The sequence below is a fragment of the Callorhinus ursinus genome, unplaced genomic scaffold, assembly GCF_003265705.2.
Source record: "Callorhinus ursinus isolate GAN/ISIS: 27379988/994484 unplaced genomic scaffold, GSC_fseal_2.0 scaffold8, whole genome shotgun sequence".
In the NCBI taxonomy this organism is placed as follows: domain Eukaryota; kingdom Metazoa; phylum Chordata; class Mammalia; order Carnivora; family Otariidae; genus Callorhinus; species Callorhinus ursinus.
This window is the reverse complement of record NW_027397070.1, coordinates 62,845,965-62,867,647: the sequence shown is the minus strand read 5'-3', so window position 1 is coordinate 62,867,647 and position 21,683 is coordinate 62,845,965. Positions and strand designations below refer to the sequence as shown.

At 39.8% G+C, this 21,683-nt stretch overlaps 1 protein-coding gene and 1 non-coding gene across 14 annotated transcripts in view; both read right to left on the bottom strand.

Annotated features, from left to right (window-relative positions):
• UNC79 (unc-79 homolog, NALCN channel complex subunit) overlaps positions 1-21,683 on the bottom strand; it is a 246,213-nt gene that overhangs the window by 136,068 nt on the left and 88,462 nt on the right. For all 13 annotated transcript variants that reach the window (XM_073895820.1, XM_073895813.1, XM_073895819.1 and 10 more), the window contains 7 exons: positions 19,644-19,708; positions 15,402-15,490; positions 14,730-14,770; positions 11,866-11,894; positions 6,740-6,969; positions 4,626-4,797; positions 2,789-3,019 (listed from right to left, as the gene is read on the bottom strand). In XM_073895820.1, the coding sequence (XP_073751921.1) occupies positions 2,789-3,019; positions 4,626-4,797; positions 6,740-6,969; positions 11,866-11,894; positions 14,730-14,770; positions 15,402-15,490; positions 19,644-19,708 (857 nt within the window). The remainder of the gene's footprint in view (positions 1-2,788; positions 3,020-4,625; positions 4,798-6,739; positions 6,970-11,865; positions 11,895-14,729; positions 14,771-15,401; positions 15,491-19,643; positions 19,709-21,683) is intronic.
• LOC112822795 (U6 spliceosomal RNA) lies at positions 16,450-16,553 on the bottom strand. Its single transcript, XR_003207788.1, has one exon. It is a non-coding gene; the product is annotated as a U6 spliceosomal RNA (small nuclear RNA).

The window sequence follows — 21,683 nt, the reverse complement described above, 5'->3', positions numbered from 1 at the left end:
AAAAGAAAGTAAGAAATATCACTTCCTGGTCGGCCCAGGAAGCTTAGAATATTTTGGTGACCTCAAAAAGAGAGAAATTTACCCAAATCTATAGGTACTGTAGATGAAGTATGATGACAAGTTACTGGCTTGGCATTCTAGCCTCTAGAGGTTTATAAAAGCCCAAGCTGAGATTCTCCATAAAAACTCCAGCAAAGCAAACATTAAAAAGGTCTATTTGGTCAACTACCATTCTCACTGCATTTACAGAAATAAGTAAGCTAAATTTAATGAGACTAGACTTATTTTGTGAATAAGAGTAATCTTACTTTGACTATCTTTGATCAAAATGGGGGTGATTGGAGAGAGAGATTTTGTGTTTCAATGGAAAACTATAACCCACCCTTGTGAGTTATCAGATTCTAGTCCTGTTCATTGCCTTTGAGCTATTTTTTGCCTCTTCATAAACTGAATCCTGCTCTCTTGTACATTTAAAAAATTTTTTATTTAAATTTAAATAATTAACATATAGTGTATTAATTAGTTTCAGAGGTAGAATTTAGTGATTCGTCAGTTGCATACAACACCCAGTGTTCATTGCATCACGTGCCCTCCTTAATGCCTGTCACCCAGTTATGCCAACCCCCCCACCCACCTCCCCTCCAACAACCCTCGGTTTGTTCCCTATAATTAAGAGTCTCTTATGGTTTGTCTCCCTCTCTGATTTCATCTTATTTTATTTTGCCCTCCCTTCCCCTTTGTTCCTCTGTTTTGTTTCTTAAATTCCCCATAGGAGTAAAATCATATGGTATTTGTCTTGCACATTTTTTCAGTAACTAATGTTTCCAATTTTTCTCCCAGGCTGCTGATTTGGTGTCACTGAAAACTAAAACCGGACTGCCCAAATCCTTCCTGAGACTCTAGGTTGTCTTGTCCCAAAAGCCCTACAAGCAAGAGCAAGATGACTTGCTAAGAACTTCAAAGGACTTACTGGGGCAACAGCCTCGGCCAGTCAGGAAGCTCACGGAACACTCGCATCCACCATGCTCTGCTCCAGGGAATAACCACGACCGGGCACTGATGTCCTCACTCCATCATCTAAAGACGCACTGAGCCCAACATCTACAAATCTTGACTGGCTGCCCTGTGGCCTCAGAAACTAGGTTTATAGTCTACTCTCACCATTAACCTTAGTTTTGTTTGTCTGTTTCTTTGTCCTAATCTCTGCCCTCTTCCTCCTTTGCAGACCTCTCACCTGGAAGCGCCTAACCCAAATCCACAGCAATTAACCGTGCTTCATTTTTGTGTGAAACTTCTCCAGAAGTTTCAGTTGGGAGAAATGGGGGGAAATCACTCAGACTCCCAGACTTGGTATAAAGATTATTTTAATGAAAACATTTGAGCTAAAGAAGATGCAGAGAGAAACCTTACCCCAACTTCCCTTGTCTGACTAAAGCAGAGCTTCCGGAAAATATCACTTCCATTAAAGGAAGTTGCCTGTGAATTCAACTCTGGAATTGAGTTGAGACAGAATATGGAGTGCCACTCGCATCAAAAGGCCCGAGAGAACCTTCCATATCTTCCCATTCCAGTGCTACCCTCCCCACACACACCTTTTATCTCTGGCTACTGAGGGAGTTACCCATCACCGACTATTCAGTGATGGACTGAGTACTGAGCATAAGTGTAAACGCACTTTGTCTTTTCTCTCCCGACTAGGTCTGTTGCTGGTTAATATGAAGGCCCTCAGCCATTGGGCCCATGTTGGAAGGGAAAAAATTTTCCTCCCAATTCTTCTTATCCTCCAAAATCAGAGCAGACCAATCCTTTACTTTTCCAAAGGAAACAACAGAAAACATACCAACACACTCAAAGAATGCCATGAAATAAGGAATTTCCAGCATGCAAAAATTCAATTTTATATGTGAGTCAGCAGGTGGCAGCAAAGAAGAAAGAAGAGTATCTTGACAAACACATAGAACGGCTCTGTGTCCCCGAAATCTAATATTCTACTAATCTAATAATCTACTCATTTAGATGGTCTGTGGTCTATTGTATCCTGAAATGTCTTATTCAGACTGAAAAATGCCTCAGTATCTCAATGAAAGCAACCAAAAAAAATCACAAATAAAATAAAATTCAGAAAACACCTTGAAAAAGTTTCATATATTCCTGCCAAAAACTAATTCTGGACATCTACCTTGCTAGGTTAGACACAAACTATATTGGATTCAAAAAATATGGGGTCTTACTAGCTATAAATCTGGAGCCTATAATCCACTGAGGTAGAAGCAAAAGGATGAGCTCAGAGAAACTTGTCCTCTAGGCCAGAGGAAAAGGAGCATTTTGGCACTTCCTAATAAGCCTTTTTTGGCATTCCAAATGGGAGGGCAGGGATTTCTACCATTCATCTCTAGAAATATATGTGAAACCACAGAAATTGCTCCTAGTCCAATGTTAGCCTTTCATAAGACAGTAGATCGGAAAAGGACTGAGCTCTAGCAATCTCAGGGAGAAAAAAAATTTTTTTTCTATTTCTTAATTAAAAAACATCTTCAGCAATGTCAGGGAAGAATCCTCCCTTAAATTCTTAAAGATAATTCATATATTCATCTTGCCATTCTTCCCCATCCCAAACCAACATCAAAGCAGCACATCCCCTAAAATGTAGTTACTCAACTAACCTCATTCAGCTGTATTAACTAAAAGATACTCTCTCTTCTACAGACACTGATAACACGCTAATGGCTACGGCAGAGCTTCTCCCAATGCCTCTCCAACAAGGTTCGAGCCGTTGGCCTCCACTTACCCTGGCGAATTCCATCGGTTTGGGAAGAAGGCACATGACCATGACATCAAAGCGAACATCACATACTGTCTTCAACCACTTGGTGACAAACTGAGGCTTCAGTTTTTCCACCAAACTCCCAACTTCATCATCCATCATATAGGCTGTGGAGTGAAACCACTGAAACACCATAGCCACCAGCCTGGCCAAGCTTTCCGTAGGCGTGTTCTCACTGGGTGTGCAGAGGCTCACCTGCAAATGGGCAGATTAGACTCTGCTTCAGCCTCCATCTATCTCTACATAATTATTACATATTCGTTTAAAAGCCAAAAAAAAAAAAGTTCCCAATAATCCATTTGAAATAGGAAGTTTTATAATTGATGGAGGATCGGTTAACCTAGAAACTGCATTCCTCGCAGGAGAGATGGATTGCAACAATAATTTCCCCTCGAGACTGCACCTTTCCATAAGCCTTTTCCCCTATAAGAAATCTATTTTGTAAAAAAAAAAAAAACAAAACTATTTTTTAATCTACACTAGATAAATGCTTTTTTAAAAGTTAAGTCTTGGGGCGCCTCGGTGGCTCAGTCGTTAAGTGTCTGCCTTCGGCTCAGGTCGTGATCCTAGGGTCCTGGGATCGAGCCCGGGCTCCCTGCTCAGTGGAAAGCCTGCTTCTCCCTCTCCCACTCCCCCTGCTTGTGTTCCCTCTCTTGCTGTCTCTCTCTCTCTGTCTGTCAAATAAATAAATAAAATCTTTTGAAAAAATAAAAAGTTAAGTCTGCAAAGTGAAATTTCACAAATATCTTAAGTGAAAAAATAATCTACCCACATTTCCGTTCTAAAAGTATCAGATTTAGCTAAGGATTTTCTACCAGTAATAATTCTGAAAGCTTAGGGTTCCCTAATTCACCACATTATAAATAGACTTTTAAAAACAGCTCATCGTTTATTCATTATTCATTCTGTAATAATCTTTTATTAAGCACTATAGTAGGGGTCAGGAATGTACAAAATAAAGAAAATGCTACCCTTGCCTTCAAAGAGTTCACAATAGCAGTCATTATGTCACTAGACAATAATTTCTAGGAGCAAAACATGTGAAATTAACAATTAAATACCAATTTGGTAAGACAAAACAAGATGCAACTTTTTCAGATAACCATATAAAAGCATAAAAGAGATGTATTCCTATGGAGACTTCATCTGTCTCTGATGGGCAAAAACAAGAGTCTGCTTCTCTAAACAACTGGCAAGTTCAACTTGTGAAGAATTTAGGACCAGAATGTTTGATCTTTGCTGAATGAATGTTGCCAGTGAATCATTTAAAAACAGTCAACTTCCTCATGTTAATATGGCTCTAATTTTTCTGGCTGTATGCAGACGTGCCATAAATATAAATACACAGAAAGTGCCACAGAGACTAAACTTTCAAGAAAAATGTCGTGTATAGAGATGGGATGTGAATGATCTGCAAATTATACAATTATATTGACTCCAAGATTTCAAAACATACCCTAGCAACCTCCCCACTCATTTTCTGTCAAATGAGCATTTCAAACAGTCCAGGGTCTGGCCAGTAGGTTTCAACACCTGGCTATTCATTAGAATCAACTGGGGTACTTTTTTCAAAGTTCCCAAGATTCTGGGGTGGGATCTGGGCATTGCCATTCTTTAAAAGCCTTCCCGGGGAAATCTACTGTACAACCCAGTTGAGAGTCACTGTCCTAGAATATAGAGTTCCACTGATAAGGTTGACTTTTCACTAGTTACTATTTGCTTCTTTAAAAAGAACAGGAAATACTCCTCATTGGTGCAATGTTGTCGTGAGAAATAAGAAAGCGGAGAATCATTTTCTTACTAAAAACCATATTCCGAATTGACTGAGTAGCCTCTGGTCGTGTTTATCATCGTCCTTGTTGTCAAAGTCAGTGTTATCCAGGGAATGGTGGGAAGAGGAAAGGCCCAGCTGCCGCCGGCGGTTCAGTTCATATTCCCGCTGCTCAGCATGGAACTCAGCTTCTTTCAACAAGCTGCCAAAGATGAGCAATGTCAAGTCAGACTACCAAAAAACACATTCTAGGTGATGACCTGTTCAGAGTAACTACTTCATGAGTACTCACTCAAGCATTCCTGATTGCTCTCCTTTCAATCAGTAGGAGTTACTCCAACAGGCCTAATTTTGTTTCCTTCCTATACTCCATCCCCATTTCAAAAATGAACAAACTGAGGCACAAAGAGGCTGCTTCCTCCAATCAATTAAAATCAAGCAGAACTGATGCATTCTGGCTTCCAGTTCACCAACCATCCCACTAGACGTTAATACTTCCCCTGTATCTAATCTGAAGTTATGTGGACATCAAATGCATGGTACAAGGAGAGAGACTGGGGAATGTATACACAAATGGAAAAATATTCAATACCTAATATTCAAAGATCTGAAAATGAGCAACAAAGACTCCTTTCTCAATCTGCTAAAAGAAGTCATAATTTTTTAAAATAAAACCCAGTGGGGGCACCTGGGTGGCTCAGCAGGTGAAGCATCTGACTTCCACTCAGGTCATGATCTCAGGGGTCCTGGGATAGAACCCTGCGTCAGGCTCTCCACTCGGCAGGGAGTCTGCTTGTCTCTCTGCCCCTCCCCCTGCTTGTGCGCACTCTCTCAAATAAATAAATAAAATCTTTTTAAAAAAATAAAAATTTAAAAAATTAAAAAATAAAATCCAACGTTGGCAAGGGTGTATCAAAAACTAGCCATTTCAGACTGCTGTTGGCATTATAAATTCATACACGCACTCTGAAAATCAGTTTGGTAATATATCAATAGCCATGAAAATATTCATACCCTTTGACCCAGCCAACCATATCTGTCACCTACCCTAAGAAATAAAAAATACAAAACAGCACGATTCACAAAAGTATTTATCAGAGTAATTTGTAATAGTAAAGAATGGAAGAAATCTAGAAATCTAAAGGTGTAGGCAAATAATCTAGATAAAAATTATGTTTCCACTAAAAATGGTAAATACAGAAACCATATGACAACATGCAAAAGAGCTAGTGGTATAATGTTACATCAAAAAGAATTGTGGATACACTATGATTACAGTTACATAAATAAGAAGTGCATTTGAATACAACTAGAAGAACCGGTGCAAAGCTGACCATGATGATAGCAGTATGGGTGATTGTTTTTTTCAATTTCCAAACTTTCTGTAATGTTTCATTTGACAAACATTTATTGATTTTCTACACCTGTTCAGCCACTGGAGTAAGAGACACAGAAGAGTCCCTATCCTGAGAAAACTTACATTCTAATATTATTTCTTTAATGTTTAAAAATCTTGCCTCAATGAATATTGTACAAAAAGAGAACGAGTCTGGAAGTTATCATTTCCAAAGCTTCTTTTACGGTCATGTGATAGGACAGAAAGCCTGCAGCCTGCAGGATTGGACATCCCCCCCACACACAGCCCCCACCCCCCCACAGCCCCCACACCCCCACACCCCCACTTACTGCAGAGCCTGCTGGTTTACCCCAGTACCGAATTACCGAGAGTTCTCCCGCACTTCACTGTGGGCAGTTAGGCTGGGGCACCTCTCTTCCCACCCCTCACTCTGATGGGTGCCTGCGCTTCATTCCCCCGAGACCCTCAGCTCTGTGCTCCCACAGGGCTTCCCACAGGGGATGGAATTGTGTGCTTCTGTTGTTATGGTCCCTCCAGGGGTAACCTGAAGGCGGAGACTCCATTTTATTCTCTCCTTTCTCTCAAGTTCCTAACACATGCCTGGTACAATCGATAAAAAATATTGGGTGAATGATTGCATGAAAGCATCGTCACTGCATGGTAGAAGGTGAGAGGCTAGGCTGGGGGCCCCTGAAGCTGAATTAACTTTACACATCTCGGGGCGCGCAGGGTGGCTCCAAGCCAAGGCGGTGTTTCTGGGCGGGCCCAGAAACAAGCTGCCTGTTACCTGATCACGGCCTCCACAGAGCAGACCAGCTCCTCGGCGCCGCATTCCCGAGTGTTGATGGGTGGAGGGGAGGTCTGATAGAGGTGGGTCTCCGAGGCAGCCCCCACTTCGTTGCTATGATGATTCGAGTGGCATCTTTTGCAATACCGAACAGGCCGGTTTCCGTGACGGCCGCAGCACCCTGCTGAAAAGCAGGTGACCACCGCTCTTCTTACGTGAGAACTGCAATTCTAGAGGAAAAAAAAAATAGTGAAATAAGCTAACAATGATCAATGAGGTAAAGGTGGCTAAGAATTGAAACAAATGGAAAACTAAGGGGCCACTGGAAGTGGCCGCACATTTCTAAAATTTCTACAAGACAGGTGGTCTCTAAACAGATCTCAGGCATAGTTAAAAATAAAGGTAACAAGTGGGTTCTAGTACTGTGAGTGGCAGAAACGTCCTAAATGTGAGTGGAACTGTGATGGAAAGCCCTCTGTAAAATTGCATTAGTCATGGGGTTGGGGTGGAATGCTTTCTGGATTATTTCAAGTTAGTGTTTCAAGAGTTTTCAGCAGAAATATGGAGGAAAAAACCCTGAAACCGTGGTCCAGAAAGAGTACATCACAGCACATCAGAAGAGGAAAGGATTAAACCCCCAGATTAAACTTTCAAAATTATTTGATCCACCCCTAAAAGAGCAGATTTCCACTACAGCTCCTCTGTCCTTGCTGTGTGACAGGTAGGGGACCAGGCTGCACTGAGCTCATGGCCCCAAGCAAGGTGCCCACTCCCTCCAGCACTCTTTCCCTCAAGACCTAAAGAATATGTCAAACATGTTAACTGACACCATGGGAACATAGCAAAACACAGCAAGAACCATTCATAGAATCAGCTGCTGACATCAACTACAGGAAAGGAATCCACAGAGGAAGGGATGCCAAAGAGAAAAGTAGGGGTACAGAGTGAATCCGGAGTTCAGAGGGGCTACTCAGAGCTACCCTGACAAGAGGCAAAGGAGAGAGGCACCATCCACATGAAGCCATCTGAGAAGCTGTCAGGAAACATTCCTGGCCTCCATAAAAATATGTGTCCTGAGCTTGTCAGAGATGCCACAGTACATACTCAATGTCTTGTGTCCTGAGAGCTTTTCAGTCTTTCAGTAGAGTTTATAAAGATGTGAACACCTCTAGGGGATGTCATACCCTAAGCCATTATGAATACAGAGCTTGGTGGAGATTTGAGACCGTACCCCACCCCCATGACAGATCTTTTGAGGAGATAGGAGAAGGAAGGAGGCAAGCACAAAACCTACATCAAACCACTGACAACATATTGAACTGGCTATTGGAATGACTGTTTCAAAGGAAGGTTCTTCCACTTCGATTTAGTACGAGGCTCTGAGTCCTAGTGCTGAGAAATCTCATCTTCTAAACAGGACACAGGCCAATGAATGATAAAAGCAAGTTTAAAATTTCTGTAATCTTTCTTTTATTAATATGGGTTTTTTTTTTAATTCTTTGTTAAAATACAGTGTGTTTCTTCCGCAACTGAGGCCCAAGTCTTGTGAGCATCCAAGTCAGTTCTGACTTCACCAAGTGGTATATTTTCCCCGCTATGTCCTTTCTTTCTTTCTCAAACACTAACTTTTATTCTGGAAGCACATGAATCCTTATTGGTTTGGGGCTTCTGCTCCCCACCAAATCAATACCACACCACTAGCAGTGTGGTGTATATCAGATATATTCTTAGTGTTTCATTTCTTCCTCTTGGTTATACTTAGTCTTTGTTCCTCTGGGATTCCCACTATGCTATAAACAGTAAGATGAGGATATGGGTTTAGCAGGTAGTTATTCACTATAATAAAGTCCTGAAGTTTAAGGCCTGCAATTTACCATCCCATTTTCTGGTCACAAATTATTTACATTCTTCCCACATGCAAATTCTTAGTTGGAGGTTCAAGGTCTTGTCATCTAAATCAAGTCTAACTGTGGATGAGGCTCTTCGGGTTGGCTTCCTCAGGTATGCATTCATTTGCCTTGAATCTAGATGGGCTGCTTCAACCAATAAAATACGGCAGAAGTGATACCTATATGACTCCTGAGGCCAGATTTCAAAAGACATGCAACTTTCACTGGCCATCTTGAAATGTTCTCTCCTCAGACAGTTCCTCATTGGGATACTCAGAACTCTGCCATGGCCAAGCCATGTAGAGAGGCAATGTGTACGTAAGTCTCTTGGCAACAGTGCTGGCTCAGTGGAGCCTTCAAGTCACCCCATCCCAGAGCCCAAATATATGATCTGGAGGCCTCTAGATAATTCCAGCGCCCAGTTATTCGAGTCTTCCCAGATGAGGGCTCAAACATCATCAAGCAGAGACAGGCTATGGACTGTGCCCTGTCCAAATCCCTGACCAACAGAATCTATGAGCATCATTAAGTTGTTGTTTAACGTTGCCACATTTTGAGTGATTTCTTATGCAGTTATCTAGATATATTGCATATACTACCATCAGGAACACCAACTAAGAGTCAGCCTGCTTTATCACCATGTACCATCAATTCCAAGTAATATCAGCAATGAAATACTTTGCCCCAAAATAACCTTTGGTTGATTCAAGTTCTAAACCATTGTTGTGGTTCCCACTAAGTTTTAAAAATGTATTTCCAAGCCACACTCAGTCCTCAATCCATGCAGACTCAGCTATATGCATTCCTTTGAAAAGCAAACTAGAGAGACTTCCCTTAGATTCAGATTTCACTGAGCATGGTTTTCCCCAGCCACTCTGTTTTACTGCTTTGAATTTTAAACATAAAAAAATAACTCCAACCTGGCTCATAGAATGACAGAATTGAAATAAATCAAAGTCTGTCTCTTTGCCGTTACAATTTTGATGCTTATTTCAAACCCACTGTTCGAATATAGGAATATGTCCTTCAAAAGAGGCCGACACAAACTGTACCCAAAGCAAGCTCAAACAATTCTGAACCACTGTGAACTTAATGAATGTTCTCCAAATATAAAATACAGCATTTATTAAAGGATAATAAAAACATGCTAATTCGAAGCTCATTACTAAAAATATTTTTGCCGTAAAAAGGGGAGCAGTGTTAAAAAAAGGATCCACTATGGTGTCAAATATGTTAGGTTATACCACCAGAGCCAAGACATGCTCATTTAGAATATAAAACTCTTTCTCATCCTTGTTTCTCTGGCTTATAAAAGATTTTCATAGTAGGAAATAGCCTCAGGATAAAAATGAAAAGTATGCAGACTGGCTGCACGATCCTTTGCTAAAACTTCAGAAGGATATAAGGTGATGCCTCGTTGAGCCTTTCAGCTAGAACAGAGCTTCTAATAATTTTAAGGGTAGACCAAAATGCCCAAAGTATAGAAAGGACTGTCCCCAAAAGAATTACAGATGTGGCTTTGGGGGCCCTGAACTCCAATGAGATTTACTGAAAACCCAGAGTTTTACAGTAAGTCTTACTAGCAAAAGGGCCACCAACTTAGACTAAAGGGGACAGACACGGTCCAGCATGAAAGGAAGTCTATGGGACTACATGCAGGGGACAAGCTAAGATAGGGCCTCAGCTGGAACATGGACCATTTCCTCTTGGAAAAGAAAGATGTCTCCGAGAGTAGAGCAAAGAATTCAGGAGGACAACAATGGACTAGGGAACTACGCCCAGGAAGTAGAACCAGATCCCAGTCAAAGTACATTCACCATCCCTGGACACGAAGAACCATTGACGTGCTCATGGCTGGAACTGCTATCATGCGCTGACAGCAATGTGCTTCCCTTTCTTCTGAACGGAGGTCCACGGCTCTTACCCTGTCCCTATCTGACCATCATGTGTAGGGTGTGGCGGGGAAGGGGGCAGATAACTTGCCTTTTTAGTTCACATGTCTCTGGATCAAGAGAATTTGCACCCAAGGAGTTTCATCAGGGACCAGACCATATGCAGGTCACAGGATGATGAACTGAAGCCATAAATGGATTTAAGACTGTAGGAAGTCTTTTAAGGTGGTGGAAGTATTTTACATGTGGAAGAAATGTAAGTAATTATGGCCAGAGGGTGGATGATGATAGATTAAATGTGACCACAGAATTCTTGTCACTCCTTCTATACAGGGGAAAAGTCTACTTCCCCTCTCCTTGAATCTGGGCTGGCCTGGGGACTTGCCTTGACCTGTGGAATGCAGCAGAAGTCATGTGACTTAGGAGCTTCAGTCTCAAAAGGCCTTGCAATTCAGTAAATCTCATTCACTCCAAACACTGCTGCCTTGTGAACAAATCCAGCCTCGCCCCCTGGAGGATGAGACCCCTAATGGCAAGAAGGGGGAGCCAGACACCCCTGTCATCCGGGTGTCATTCCAGCTGTCCCAGCTATGGCCCCAGACATGGGAGTGAGGTCATCTGGACCAGCCAATCCCTAGACTACCCACCAGTTGACTGTACGTACTCACAACCAAGTCCTAAAACGTTTAAATGACTTGTACATGGTCTCATAGGTAGATGGGGACAGCGAGGGCCAGAAACCAAATGTTTCAACCAACTAATCCAAAGTTCTTTGTATGACACCACACTACCTTGTCTAGTACTTTTCAACAACTAGAACAAGAAAAGAGGATGGAAATGGCTTAGGGAAACTGTCATGAAAAGTGGCTAAAGGAAATCTGAAGGTAGAATCTTTAACTAGAGATACATTTCAGCTTACATATAAATGAATATTTGCCATACGTAGTCAGTGTGAGTATGTTTGACACACATGTATTGAACGATTTGTACTCTACTTCAAACAAGAAAGATTTTTGAGCATACAGGATACATCCTCTTTACCAAAGTTATGTTGCATGCCCTGCATGGTCATTCAAAGCTTTTTGTAATTAGAGTCACACATGCTTTCATTGCAGATTACTTATCAAAAACACTGTGCATAAGGTGGGTGAGCAAAAGCAGAAATGAAAACAGAGACCATTCGGACATAGCAATCTTGCATGCTAAATTACCTCTTTTCCCCCTCGCGAATACAGTGACATGTACATACTGGGAAACCAGGGGGCAGAAATGAGGCAGATGTCGATGAATAAATTTACATACACACAGCAAATCATGCCCCACCACACAGATGGTTTGCTCTTACCTTCTTCTGACATATAGCAGATATTTCAGCTGTAAGGGGAAGGTACACAACATATCAACAAAGAAAGACAGCCCATTTTAAATAAGGGCAGCCACAAAGGGGGTAAAAACAAGCTTAGTAACACAACCTCTAGACTTAGCCCAAATAGCTTCTCTCTTGTCTTATTAATGGTCATCTACCTGTGTTTGATGAGGTCAGGAACACCTGCATGCTACAAATACTTCACCTGTTCTTAAAAGCAATTCAACCTCCTGGGACATGACTTAGAATTCAGATCATGTCAAAACCAAAGCAAAATAACATTAATCTCATCTCCTCGTTTGACAGAACAAAATTGAGATTTGCATGACTCTTTTTTTTTAAAGATTTTATTTATTTATTTGCCCGAGAGAGAGAGAGGGAGAGCACAAGCAGGAAGAGCTGCAGGCAGAGGGAGAAGCAGGGTCCCTGCTGAGCAAGGAGTCTGCTGCAGGACTCTTTGAGCCCAGGACCCTGGGATCATGACCTGAGCCTAAGGCAGACACTTAACCGACTAAGCCACCCAGGCGCCCCTTTGCATGACTTCTCGAGCATCACACAGGCTATCAAAGGCAGATTTCGAGATAATGCCTCTGGATTCCCTGTTTATTGCTCTTCTGTTACACCATGACACTGAGTTGATGTGATATATTTAGAGCTTCACCATGGAGATGATTTGCTATTTCAAAACTGTAGAAAAAACTTACTAATTTGGATTACTCAGACTTGAACTATTGATTTATATCAGTCCTTAACTAGTGTAAAACCAGCTGCAAGCTCATTTCAGAGAAAGCAATTTTCAAACCCAACTGGCCAGTTGGAGTAAGGCTGTCAAACTATGGTCTACTTCAGGATTGACCTTAACAAATGGATACATACTCTTTTTAGTGGGCATACCAAGTATTTCCATGAAAACGGGACGCTGGAGAGTACCTGAAAATAATTTTTCCAAGAATATGTTAACATTCCCCCTGAAATAGTAAGTGTTCAAAAAATGAACTAACACATTACTTACAGTATAGTCTACGTTACAATTTATTAAAAAGGTCAAAGGTAAAGGTCTCCCAAAGCGTCTGGAAATTATGAATTAGTGGATGCCAAATCAAAGAAATTTAAAACTCCGGTTTTGTATAATTAATGGTCATTTAACAGTTTGATATCTTAGAGTTTGTCTTAACCTGAGGTTAGTGTCACATCTCTAGAGAAATAATTAAAAGTTATTGTAAGTTTTCTTCCAGAGATGAACATCATCTGGAAAAGGTGACCAGAATTCAGCAACATATCTGATATTTTAAAGTGTAGTTTAGGGGTGCCTGGGTGGCTCAGTTGGTTAAGCGACTGCCTTCGGCTCAGGTCATGATCCCGGGGTCCCAGGATCGAGTCCGGCATCGGGCTCCCCGCTCAGCAGGGAGTCTGCTTCTCCCTCTGACCCTCCCCCCTCTCATGCTCTCTCTCTCTCTCATTCTCTCTTTCTCACATAAATAAATAAAATCTTTTAAAAAAATAAAATAAAATAAAATGTAGTTTAGAACCTGACTATGGGCTTCACCTCATAACACTGGAAGTTCATTAACAGGGTAGCCTAATTTAAGGGGGAAAAATTTACCTTTACCCATACAAGCCCAGATCTTTTTACAGATATTCTTACGAAATTTTTCAGAATGTCTCTCTGAAGGATCTAGAGGCTGACATTACTGATCCATTTTACAGATGGAAAGCACTCACTAATTTATATCTTAAGGTTGAGATGACCTAATACTACAAGTTAGACCACTGGGGAGGCCTGGGTGGCTCAGGTGGTTAAGTGTCTGCCTCCAGCTCAAGTCATGATCTCGGGGTCCTGGGATCCAGCCCCGAGTCATCGGGCTCCCTGCTCAGTGGGGAGTCTGTTTCTCCCTCTCCCTCTGCCCCTCCTCCCCGCTCATGTGCTCTCTCTCTCTCTTTCTCAAATAAATAAATAAAATCTTTTTTAAAAAAGTTAGGACTACAAAGGAATAGTGTAATTATCATCAAGAAAATTGCCTTACATTTTTTAATGTTCACAGAATTTAGTTAACATAAGGTTTTTACCTTTCTTTTTAAATATGGCCTTTTGTAGAAAGTCTTCTTTTCTTATCTATCTCTGAAGTCATACATCGGTTTCCTCCTGTGTGCCTGAACTGTGCTCAGTATGTCCCCAGCTTCCCTCACTTTTCATCTTTCCTCTGCTTTCCTGAATACTTCCCCTGGTCACTTCAGCCTCCAATTAAGCGGCTAGAATATCTGCTTCCAGATGGGTAAAGGAATGCTCTGTCTGGGACCTGCCAACTTATCTGACATAGCTTTCAGAACTCTAATAAAACTATGCACATCACACCATCCCATCTTTTCATTAAGATGAGTCCCATATACTTTATCCCCATTTTACTGGAGAGACTAAGTCTCCAAAGAATTAAATGATTTTCCCTAAAACGCAGAGCTATAAATAGTGGTAGGAGAAAGACCTATCATTCAGTGTTCTTCCCGCTCATGTTCCCTATTCTCTTTCTGACCTGGCACAGCAAGCACCATTGGCAATGCCTGTGATATATACAGAAAATCTCTTAAGACATAATTCAGCAAGGTTTCCATCATATGGAATCCTAATTCCAACATCTACTCTTAATTTTGGTTGAGATGATACCTCTTCCTTCCAAATGTGTGGGTATAAGCAAAACATTGATATAATGCTTCATATCAATGACTATTCATAGAATATAATACTTTGGTTACTATCTTTGTAAAATAATACAGTACAAAAGGAGACAAACCAACCACACAGTTAGTCATGATTACTTATTATTCATCCTTTCTGAAGCAAACCATACCTTGTGGCAGAAGAACATCAATCAACCATTCACTGTGGTCCCTATAAAGAAAAACAAAATTCATTTTTGAGCTTCTTTGCAATGTTACCCTTCCACATGAATGTTTATAAGCTGCACGCTATTGCTAGAAGGCTTTCAATAGAAAGGAAACGTAATTAAGAGCACTATCATAATAAACTTTTTAAATGTCTAATGCATTTCAGCTAAATTATAAATTATAGGCATTTCATCATATTCAGTTATCTTTAAATGATACTTTCCAGATGCTAATTAAGTGAACCAAAGTACAGCATGATTTGTACAATGCTGAGTGTGATTCTAGGAAACTAACAAGCAGAGAGAACCCATTTGAATTACACGTCATGTTTGAAAGCCATGGTTTTCTTTTATTTTTTCACTGTGGCCTTTTTTAACAGGGTCATTTGAAAATTGGAGCTGTTTTATTACATGGAATTGCTTTCTCTTATCACATGGGGAGAAATATTGCAAATTCTCAAAGCTGAAATCTCCCAAATGAAAGTTTGCTATATGTCAAATATCTGACAAAGTAACCTTTCAAAACCAAAAGGGCTAGTGGGAAAGGTGAGTAATGTGACCAATTTAAGTACAACGGATTGTTCTTATCTTCTCTTGTTGCCCTATTTCCCTTTCTTGGAGGACTCATATACCTACCCTGCGATCCTCTGGCTGCATTCTTCACAGAGATACAATGGGGGTGGTTTATCCCCCAGAGCTACTGACAGGGAAGGATCTATACACATCTGAAACACACGAAAAGGTAGAATGAACTCCCCTGTCCTGTTTCTCACAACCCCTGTATCGAGAATGCAAAGGTTTTGATTGTGACAAATTTTCAAAAGCAAAGTGGAATAAATATTTTTAGTAAAACCCACTTAACCTATAGCTGCTTTTCCTGAACTGGCTGATGAGTCCACACTAGACTTAAGTGTGCCTCCTGTGGTTTTTCATTTCTCCTGTTATCTGCAATTAAGTCACAAATAGTGTCAACAAATCCACCCTCATTCCACAAAGAGAAAAAATCTTGTTCAACAGCGGCTGGAATTGCCTCTATTTGCCTCATACATTCATTCCTGCTTGAAAGTGGTAAATACAGCAATCTCTCTTTAGGAAGAGGAAAATATATTAAAATTGAAAAATCATAACTGTTACCAAAATTCTGGCAGTAGAGAATTTTCCTTCTTAAAAGAAACCTCAATTCAAAAAATTTCACATGAAATCTAACACTAAGTGATTTGCTTTTCTTACTCTGGAATCGAAGTTCTATATCAATCATCCAATGTCACATTTTCAGGCATTTTTTCCTTCCACATATGACCTGTGGTTCATTTAACCCTGTCATGCCCTATTCCATTTTGGATTATTTCTGGCAGAGTTTTCATTAGCCAAGGCACAGAGATGAAAAGTGTTCGCTTTGCTGTCGATCATCAGGACACTTCAAATATCTGGATGTTTAAAATCAAGTGAACACAACTAGCTGACTCTTGTACAATGCATCAGGTTAAATTTCAGGGAGTTACCAAAGTCATTCTGATTTCTGTTCCCATCCTTCAAGAAATAATCAATCTACACTATAGCTGATTGTGCAGTTAATATGCCTAGGACACAGATTCTTCTAGAACTCCACTCTGCCTTTTCTTTAGTTGTTTTTACTGATTAGGGAGGAAAAATGAACCAAACTTATAACCCAAACAGCCTGTCATTTAAAGTTAAAACCCTGAAGAGTTTCACGTGTCAACCTTGTGCGGGGGCCCTACAGATCTTCTCTGTATCATTCCAACTTTAGTATATGTGCTGCTGAAGCAAGGACAACCCTGAAGAGTTTCATGCTTCCTTTGATGCAATAAATAACTACTTTTTGGTGTGTTACATGAGGGGTTAGCAAACTTTCTGTAAGTGACCAGAAAGTAAATAGTTCAGGCTTTGTGGACCATATGTTCCCTGTCACAGCTACTCAACTCTGCTGTTGTACCACGAAAGCAGCCATAGACAATACGTAAACAAATGAGCATGGCTGTGTTCCTATAAAACTTTATTTACAAAACAGTCAACAGGCCAGATTTGGCTGTGGGCCATAGTCTGCTGACTCCTGTGTTAGATAATTATCTGAGCTCTAAAGTATTTCATAAAATGATCTGTAAACAGAACCAAGTAAAACCAAAAGCAGAGTGTGACATAATGAACTCTTAAGTTCCAACACCTTTTCACTTTGAATCCTGTCGCAGCTCTTGGCTCTTGCCTAAAAAAGTACATTTTTGCAGTGTATTGCAACAAACATAGATAATACTTTTCTATTTGGCAAATCATCACTGCCTAGTGGTAAAGTTCACAAATATGGAGACAGTACTCTTTTTGTGAGGATAAATCCATTTTCCCTGAGTCTTTCCCATGTGTCCAATATAGACCTGTTCTTCAATATAGTTACTTCACTTTCATTTCTAATGAGTTATTGATACTCCTGTCAGGTAAAGATATTTTTTTCATTCCACTCAAAGGGAAAAACTTCTATGATGTCTGCACTATAATCATTATAGATTAGCTGGTGACCTCTGACATGTTAAATGATTTAGTTCACATGACCCATAACATTTGTGGACATTAGGGTCAATTGTCTTTACTCTGAACACATCAGTTTACATCTATATTAACATGTTCATATCTGACTGCTGCATTAAAAAAAGTTATTTTCCATTTATAAATACAATTATGCCCAATGTAGAGGCTTAGGAAAATGGAGAAACTTATTAACCTGCTGTCTCAATGCAACCACTAATAACATTCTGATGAGCATGAATACGAATATAAATATACATATATGTGACTTTTAAATTAAATTGGCATCATACTTTTATAAAGGATGACTTCCTTTTCATTTAACATTATTCTGTAAGTATCTGGATGTTGGGTGCCCTCGACCTATATGTTACATGGTCATACCTACCTGGGTTTGGGGAGTGCTCATATTGCAATGAAAAAACAATACTGAGCCAGATCTGTTGTCCTGTAAAAACAGGCCCAGCACAGGAAGCACTAACAAGAATGTTACCTTTCCAGGGAAGCAGAGTAAAAATACAAAAGAAAACTCTTTAGGAACGCTGGAGTTCAGAAAATAAAATTTGTGGGGGTGCTGATAAAAATGTTTAGGAACTAGATAGAGGTGGTGGTCGCACAGCATTGTGAATACGCTAAATGCCACTGAATCATTCACTTTAAAATGATTAAACTTATGTTATTGTGAATTTGACCTCACCTAAAAATGAGACAGAAAGTAGGATGGTTTGGCCTGTCCTGCAGGACTGGCTACAGGGAACAGCCTATAAGCAGAGCAAAGCCCAGTCAGAGGGGTGGACTAAGCTGTTTGCCTAGAAGAGAGGGAGAAAATCTAATTTGTGATGACTTTTGGGAGTGGAAAACCAAAAATCATTACTAATCATGAAGTCAAAGGACTCCTGAGAATGCAGCCTGACATAAGATCAAAGAAAAAAATAAGTGGAAAAATCAAACAAAAAGTACCTCCCTTTTCGGTTGATGTCTGAGTGAACCAAAAGAGGGCATTGTAACATAAGCAGAAAGAGGAAAGGACAGCGAAAGAAACTAAAGAGAGCCGCGCAATTCTCACCAGCTGAAGAATTGAGCTGAAATCCACGATGACATATGAACGCAACATGTGTATAGCTCAAAATGTCCTCGCACCAAAGAAAAGTACCTTTGAATCCCAAATGTCTGTGGAAGTACAGAGGGGTGCTCAGAGCTGAATGCGTAAGTCTGTGCCTCCCCTGGTGGGTTACCCTCACACGCTCTTTCTCAACATAAATTCATTCAATTTGCCTTTATCAAAAGCAGAGATGAAACATAATAATACAAAAAGGTCCTCTGCTAGTAAGATACATCTGGATGACAATGTTATTATTGGCACTCCTCTGACATTTCTGGTATATGAAACATATTTTGGGATTTTTGGTTCCATTTATATTTATATTTCTTATATCTCATTTTACCTCTTCTACTCGGATTCTATAAAATGATACTATTATGTATCTGTTATTTGCTAATCTTTACAGTCTTCCTGTCTATAGAAGAAGGGAGGCAAACTCCCAGGACACTAGGTTCTAAAAAGTATCTGTGAACTCTAATGACTTGGTGTAACTCTCACTCTTCACAGTATAAAAAAATTAATCTTTGCAAATCCAGACATAGGTCTCTCCAGCCAAGTATTGTATCCAATAAATATACCATAAGTAATTTTGTTAAAAGGTGTGATTATTTTTCTTAACATTCAAATTTAAAGATCCAGGGTTTTAACAAGACAAGGAAATTTGTGATGGTAGAAAAAGAATAAGGCTGAGAGTCAAGGTACCTGGTTCTGACTTAGGAAAGTGTCTTGGCCTCTCTACACCACTGTTCCCTTACCTCTAACATACCTTTCCATGTGTTTGCTGCCCAACTACCTCTGCCATCTTGACTAAGTGATATCTGTGATCTGAGCCAAGACTTAACAATTTTATCTATTTTGGTCATATGACTCTTGAATTCGCAGTCATACACTAAACACTCATAATTTGAAATGAGTGAAACAGAGGCAAAATACATTTCCTTCAGATAGAAGCCAAGTAAGGACTATGTGTTTTACCAGGATTATTCTGATAATTCTCATTGCTACACAGCACTTGACCATGAACTCACAGCCAAACCTTCAGTCACCACTATTCATTTCTCTGTCCTGAACCAATCCACCAAAGTACAATCAGATTGAACATGGAGGTCCTTGAGTTTACTACAGAGCACAGGCCTCTGCTTTAGAGAAGGATGAAATCTCCTCCATTACATTCAACAATTTGTTCCTGATAATCTGACCACTGACAATACAATACGGCACCAGGTCTAATAAAACAGTACCTTCACAGCTGGCTTGTTAATTGCGTTGTGGCATTCAGTGTGCTGGCAGTGGATTGGATTCCAAGCTGTAAAACAAAGCATAGCTGATGAATACTCCTCACTGAAGTTATTAGTGTCCTACTAAAAGTATAGCAGATATTACACTAGGTTTCTTCTTCCTAAGTTAGAACCATCATCAGGCTTCCTAAGATAATCATTTTTTAAATCTATGACAAATTTAAAAATTGAACAAAGATATCATAACTCCATCTATTTTCCCATGGGCAGAGATAAGCTAGTATAAGGTGGCATACACAGTATCATAATATTACCTTGCAATGAGATACTATTAGAAAGTTCTCCAAGGTTTTTATGTATCTATGGTTTCACTTCATCCTGCCAACAACTCTGCAGAATAGGTACAGCAGATTATTAATCTCATTTCATATACGAGTAAGTGAAAGTTACAAAGGTTAAGTAGCCCCCTATGGTCACAGAGTTAGTAAATGACAAGCCGAGACAAGAACCTCTATCTCTTGGTTCTCAACACTGCTCTTTTCATTGTAGTACATACTAAGCTGAACATCCTAGATTTCTGGAACCAAGAAGTATTTCAAACTCATAATAACTGAAATGAATGGTAAGGCAACTGCCACTATTCCATGTCCCACCCCATTCTCATCAAATGTGGAGACTGGAAAGATGAATTTCTTGCCCAAATGAAATATATCTCTCTCTCACATCACAGACTATGACCCACAGACTAACCTCTGCTAGTTTGCTAATACCCACTCCTTAACACAGTATGCACACAGAATGAGGATAAGACCAAGGGGTCTGGGATAGATCAGAATGAAAGTCACACAAGTAATTATCCTCATCTAGATGATTTGGTAGTCCAAAGCACTTAACTAACCATACTCCATCATTTAAAAGTGCAATAAAATTACATGTTTGAAAGTAGGAAATTTTTCTAAATTGCCAAATTCTAATCTTATAGGACTACGATTGGCCTAATATACTAGAATTTGCAGATGAGAAGATATTCTTACTTAGTTATATGTCCAATAATAATTCAAAAACATTTATTATTAATATTCTAGACCATATAAAGTTTTCTGTCCAGGGGTGTTCCAACTTTAAAACTTTTAGCCTATGGTTAGACCACATATAAGATTATGTGTCTGATTTGAAATTTAGGAAAATAAGGTCAATAGAGCCATTGACTTTAAAAAATACACAATGGGTCAATTTATTTTAAAAGAAGACGAGAAGGGGCGCCTGGGTGGCTCAGTCGTTAAGTGCCTGCCTTCGGCTCAGGTCATGATCTCAGGGTCCTGGGATCGAGCCCCACATCGGGCTCCCTGCTCAGCGGGAAGCCTGCTTCTCCCTCTCCCGCTCCCCCTGCTTGTGTCCTCTCTCTTGCATTCTCTCTCTCTCTGTCAAATAAATAAATAAAATATTTTTTAAAAATAATAAAATAAAAGATGAGAAGTACAGACCAAAAACCACTACTCTAAAAACACAGTATCATATTGATTATACTTTCAGAGATTATATTTTTAGAGAAATCAGTAAGGAATGGATAAATGAGGAAATAATTTGAATACAGGCATTCCATAACTATAAAATGTTTCTTATATGTGGAAAAGTCAAGATGAATATAGAGAGTAGCAACAAGTTTTCTTGTGTAATTAGAGAAACCTAGAAAAAAAGACTGCCTTTAACCAGGAGTTGCAACTACATAGGACATGTGTCTCATTCCTCCAATCCCAAACTCATGACAGAGATCACTAACACATAAGAGCATTCCTTCCTGCTGAGTCCAGAACTGACCTTAGAATCCTTCTTAACACAGAACTCCAGAAAGTTACCACGAATAAAACAGAGTTGGCATACAAGATAAAATCTGCTAACCATTACTGAATCCCTGTATTATGAGAATATTTGCAGATCACTTTATAAATATTAAGAAGTCTTGACACTTATAGATAGAAGTAATATTCAAGATATATAACAACTGCTATGGCAAAGGCACAAGGAAATAAGAATGTACAACAG